Raw genomic sequence first — 5,994 nt, forward strand, 5'->3', positions numbered from 1 at the left:
GAGAGAAATTTTTTTTTTTTTTTGGTATATAAACTATTTATTAACAGAAAAGGCCTACAGACTCATTTCTTCTTAGATACACCCACGGTGTGGCTGCGGCGCCCAGTGGTCTTAGTGTGCTGGCCTCGGACACGAAGGCCCCAGAAGTGGCGCAGTCCCCTATGGGCCCTAATCTTCTTCAGTCGCTCTAGGTCCTCCCGGAGTTTATTGTCTAGACCATTGGCCAGAACCTGGCTGTATTTTCCATCCTTTACATCCTTCTGTCTGTTCAAGAACCAGTCTGGGATCTTGTACTGTCGTGGATTCTGCATAATGGTGATCACACGTTCAACCTCATCTTCAGTGAGTTCTCCAGCCCTCTTGGTGAGGTCAATGTCTGCTTTCCTGGACACCACATGAGCATACCTTCGCCCCACACCCTTAATGGCAGTGATGGCAAAGGCTATTTTCCGCCGCCCATCCATGTTTGTGTTGATTGGTCGCAAAATGTGCTGGAACTTTTCAGGAATCACTAGAGACATGGCGGCAGCAGAGCGGCGGCGTGTAGGCCTCCTGTGGAAGAGAGAGAGAGAATTTTTTAATATTTATTTTTCAGTTCTCGGCAGAGACAACATCTTTGTTTGCATGTGGTGCTGAGGATCGAACCGGGCTGCATGCATGCCGGGCGAGCGTGCTACCGCTTGAGCCACATCCCCAGCCCCTTTGCTATCCTTTAATAAAGCCTTTTAATTGCCACTCTACACTCGCCTCCTGTGCTTCTCTGGTGGTATAATTCGGCATTCAAGGTAACCAGCAGTATCACCAGGACTGGTGTCCCTGACTCACAGCAAGATGATCTGCAGCTGGACTGTCAGCACTGGGTTGAAAGGGAAAAAAAAATTTTTTTTTTAATCCTCCTTTGGTGTCCTGTTGAGAGCCACAGCCAAGTCGGGATGGCGCATGGCATTTTGCCAGAAGGAGTGGTTGAGAGATGATGTCAGTGAGCCATTAAGATGATGATAATTAAATAGGCTGTGTATTGAGTTGTATATGGACCCTGCTGACCGGCAACAGGGCGGCTCCTGCTGCCTTGGGCACCGGCTACTTGAGTTCCCATTGAGTTCTCGCGGGGTTCCCATTGAGTTTGCATGGAGCCCGGTGGAGGGTGAGAGAGTTCCCGGGGAGTGCACGTGGAGTGCTGGTGGAGTTCGGGCAATAAAGGAGTTCCTGTTTGAACCTACAAGTGCCTCCTGGTGGCTTGGTTATTTTGTGCCCAGCCAGACTGCAGCAGTGTCCTACTATACTCACACATTAGAGGCAGCAGCTTTTTGCATTTGCATGCACGCCTGTAAATGCCTGTAATCTTTCATTTATTTTACCTCTGACAGACGAACTCCCAAATAATTCAGAAAACCATCCAAAGACCAGATTGTTACAATAAAACATCTTTTTCTCAAACAGGTTTACATCTATAGGTAGCCCATTTAGCCAAGATCTCTTCCAAGAAACAATCTATAGGATCAACAGAGTATTGCCCATGTCTTAAAGGGCCAGAAACAGATACAAAGAAAAAAACAAATAGAGACAATCCCCAAACCATGGCCAACAGACAAGAACTTTTAAAACACACAAACCAGATAGGGGGAAAATCTCCCCAAGTTCCCAACTCCAACTTAACCATGATTCCTATACCAGCAGCGCTACAGACATCCCCATGAAGGGGAAGCAGTTGTGTAGAATCAAAGGTCTTGGTGTGCACCCAGGGGGATCTCACCGAATGGCCAAGATGTCTTGACTTTACTGCATTCAGTTTCTTTTTTCTCAAAGTAGACCAAGATGGAGCAATCCGTATAGTTCAGGGAAAGAAGGCAAAACAAAAGGGGCTTTGGCAGCTGCTGGGAGTCCTTCATTCCCTCCTTTATTCACAGGGATAGCCCCTCTGGTTCCACCTGAGGCACACTCACCTGTCTCCATACTTTTCAGCAGTCGGCTTTCAAAAACAGTTTGACTTAGGGCTGGGAATGTGGCTCAAGCCTGGCATGCGCAGGGTGCTGGGTTCGATCCTCAGCACCACATAAAAGTGAAATAAAGATGTTGTATCCCCCGAAAACTAAAAAATAAATGTTAAAAAATTCTCTCTCTCTCTTAAAAAAAAAAATTGACTTACATTCTCAGCATGGAAGTTCAGTTGCCTGCCCAAGAAAGCTGGAGAGGGGACTGCATTCGGGTCCCATCTGGGTCACCAGTTTTGTAACTGAAAGTTCAGTCCTTGTCCCCAATGCTAATTCATGCCAATTTAGTAATAAGGACATCTTTTTGAAAAGAAAAAAAAAAGGAAAAAGTTTAATTGCTTTGCTAGCAAAGGAGAAACATAGAGGACTTCTGCCCCTGAGGCTGTGATTCTGCCCATCGGAGAAAATAGAGGACTTTTAAAGAAGCTAGTCAAAGGCTACATTCCAGGTGTGCCCTGACAGAGGGTCCCAGGGCCCAGATCCTGTGTTAGGATTCACTTATTAACTTGGGAGATAATCACTTCCTAGATCCTCTGGCAGACATCTCTTTCCTGTGGAGCACAGATCTTGTTTCCCACCCCCAGGTCAGGGAGGGGGAGAGTGAGAAGAGGAAAAGAAAAACAGGTCCCTGTTAAAAATAAGCCTCAGAGCAACTGAGGGCTATATTCACAAGGTGAACCTCACCCACTGTCAAGCCCTGTTAAAGACCCAATAGAGCTGCTGGAGAGCCTGAGACTGGAGGATGGGAGTTCAAAGCCAGCCTCAGCAACTGCAAGGTGCTAAGTAACTCAATGAGACCCTGTCTACAAATAAAATACAAAATAGGGCTGGGGATGTGACTGAGTGGCCAAGTGCCCCTGAGTTCAATAGCCAGTACCCCATGCCCCAAAAAGAAAAAAAACAATACAGTCACAGATAGACTGAAAACTAAATTGAGGGGCATCTTAAGAACATGAAACAAACCATCATATAAAATTTTCAGAACCCAAACCATTTTAGAGACATTATTTTGAGAAGAAGGATACCCATGCAGAAATTCCTTTTCTAGGTATCTCCCCAGGTTTCACAAAAAAATACAAAACAGAAAAGCAACAGGGCTGGGGCAGTAGCTCAGTGGCAGAGCACTTGCTTGGTATGTGTGAGGCATTGGGTTCAATCCTTAGCACCAAATAAAAATTAAACAAATAAAATAAAGGCATTCTGTCCATCCACAACTACAAAAATTTATTTATTTATTTTAAAAAATCTTTATTTTATTTATTTATTTTTATGTGGTGCTGAGGATCGAATCCAGGGCCTTGCATGCGCTAGGCGAGCACTCTACTGCTGAGCCACAACCCCAGCCCCCTCAAAATTTATTTTTTTAAAAAAGCAAGACATTCAGTTCAATTTATTTTTCAGATAAGTGATGAATGAATTTTTATTCTAAATATGTCTCATGAGATATTTTTATTTTTATTTTTTTCAGTTGTATATGGATATAATATCTTTGTTTTATTTGTTTATATTTTATGTGATGCTGAGGATCGAACCCAGTGCCTCACTTGTGCCAGGAAAGCCTTCTACCACCGAGCCACATGCCAGCGCCCCCATGCAGTATTTAGAATAAACTTATGCTAAAAAAATTATTTGGTGTGGATCTGAAATTGAATCTAGCTATTATCCTGTATTTTATCCTATAATCCTACTGCTGGCAGGAGCAGGGCAGAGCAGGACTCTCTCATCTCCCCTGAGTTTTCTACTGGACCACCCAAGGTCAGAACCCATCTGGGGCAAAGGGCAAAGGAACCTGGAGGTTGCAGTCTTTAGAGGTCAGCCTTCCAAGGTGGGCTAGGGCCTCTGGAGAAAAGGGGTGGAGTAAATATAAACACGGGCAGGGGCAAGGAGATGGGCTTTAATTATTCTTTATGATGTTTTTATTTTTAAATTTTTAAAAAAATATTTATTTATTTATTAATTTTTTAGTTTTTTTTTTTCAGCGGACACAACATCTTTGTTTGTATGTGGTGCTGAGGATCGAACCCGGGCCGCATGCATGCCAGGCGAGCGCGCTACCGCTTGAGCCACATCCCCAGCCCTATTTTTTAATTTAAAAAAAAATTTTTTTTTAGTTATAGATGGACACAATACCTTTATTTAATTAATTTATTTATTTTTATGTGGTACTGAGAATAGAACCCAGTGCCTCACATATGCTAGGCAAGTGCTCTACCACTGAGTACAACACCAGCCCTGGTGTTTTTATTTTTGTTTTTAAAATTTCTGAGGCAAATTTGGTTAGAGATGAGCATCTCTTAAATCTGAGAATTGGTAGCGTAGTTGTCTGTTATATTGGTGCCTTTACTTTTCTATATGTCATTTGAAATATTTTAAAATTTAACAATGTCAACTATTTTGTAGATAGTTGTCAATTATAACTTTTTTGTTGTTGTTACTGAGGATTGACTCAGGGGCACTTTACAACTGAGCTACATATGTTTTCATTTTGAAACAAGGCCTTGCTAAGTTGCTTAGGGCCTCACTGAGTTGCTGAGGCTGGCCTTGAACTTGTGATCCTCCTGCCTCAGACTCCCAAGTCACTGGGACTACAGGTGTACACCATCATGCCTGACAAAAATGTAACTTTTAATATGATTATTTTAGTTAGTTTTTCATCTGTGCAACAAAATACCCAACAAGAACAAGTTAGAGGAGGGAAAATGTGGGGGCGAGGGGACTCATGGTTTCAGAGTTCTGTTGCTCTGGGCCCAACATAAGGCAGCACATCATGAGAGAAGGGCCCAGTAGAGGAAAGCTAGCTACTTTGCTCATGGTGTGACAGGGCTGAAGCCTTTTGGGAAACTGAGGCAGCACAAAGACTTCCCCTTCAAACTCCAATTCTTATGGTCAAGTCAAAAAGATTTCAGACATGTCACTCAGGGTAACAGGCATGAGTTGACTGAAGGGATAGGAAAGGGAAAAGGGACACTCTCAAGGGAGAGATTGGGTTCTCTCAGAGAAGAGAGGGACAGTGTGCCTCTCCTGTAATCCAGTTTTATTGAGGATCCCAGAGAAGTTTCCAGAGAGACCCGCCCACATCTGGCTCTGGACTCTTGACTGATAGCAAGATGACATCAGACTTTCAAGTTCCCACTGCCATGACAACTCTAGGTTACTTTGGCCCATGCTGACTGGTTCTAATTGGATTCTTAACCATAAATTCCTACAGATTTTATGGTTAGAAGGAATTATCCTTAATCTCCCTGAGTTCAGGATATGGTCTGTGAAAAGGGTCACAAAAGTCTCCTCCTTCATGGTAGCTTGAGTTCCTCTTATCGACATTGTTTCAGGCCTGTATTTCTCCTGCAGATAACAGGTAGTTTGCTGAGGAATGTGATATAACCCGTCCACTGAAACCAGGCAGAGCTGCAGGTAAATTGCTTCTTGGAAAAGAAAGCATGTGGGGGTCAGCACAGTGGCACATTTTATATTCCCTTGATTTCATGTTCCCAGCATTCACATCTGTCTGTCCTCTATCAGTTGCAGGGTCAGGAAGTGGGGGAGGGGGAATAGGACAGATGCACCCTTCCAGAGTATGTCCCCAGTGACCCACCTCTTCTAGTCACATCCATCCTGCCAACATTTACCACCCTATCCATTCAAACTAAGATGGACTGATTAGGTTACAGCTGTCACAATCTAATCATTTTACTTTCAAATATTCCCACATTAATACAAGAGCTTTTCACAGGGACATCTCATATTCAAACCATAACATTCCACCCCTGATCTCCAAAAGTTCATGTCCATCTCACAATGCAAAATGCGTTTAGTTTATCTTCAAGAGTCCCATAGTCTTAACAGATTCAGCATTGCCCAAAAGTCCAAGTCCAAAGTCTCATCTGTGACTCAAGGCAAACTCTTGACAGTGAGCCCCTGAAAAAAATCAAAGCAAGTTACATTACCCAAAATCCAGTGGCACAGAGTAAACATTCCCATTTGAAAAGCAGGCAATAGGGCACAA

The 5,994-nt window shown here is 43.4% G+C and overlaps 1 protein-coding gene across 1 annotated transcript; it reads right to left on the minus strand.

Moving 5' to 3' along the window:
- Positions 1-6: 6 nt before the first annotated feature.
- On the minus strand, positions 7-536 carry LOC107144349 (40S ribosomal protein S18-like). The gene has a single exon (XM_048796288.1). It carries the CDS (start codon positions 519-521, stop codon positions 63-65), a length of 459 nt encoding a protein of 152 aa, XP_048652245.1. The 5' UTR covers positions 522-536; the 3' UTR covers positions 7-62.
- Positions 537-5,994: the final 5,458 nt, after the last annotated feature.

This window comes from Marmota marmota, unplaced genomic scaffold, assembly GCF_001458135.2.
Source record: "Marmota marmota marmota unplaced genomic scaffold, marMar, whole genome shotgun sequence".
Classification (NCBI taxonomy): Eukaryota; Metazoa; Chordata; class Mammalia; order Rodentia; family Sciuridae; genus Marmota; species Marmota marmota.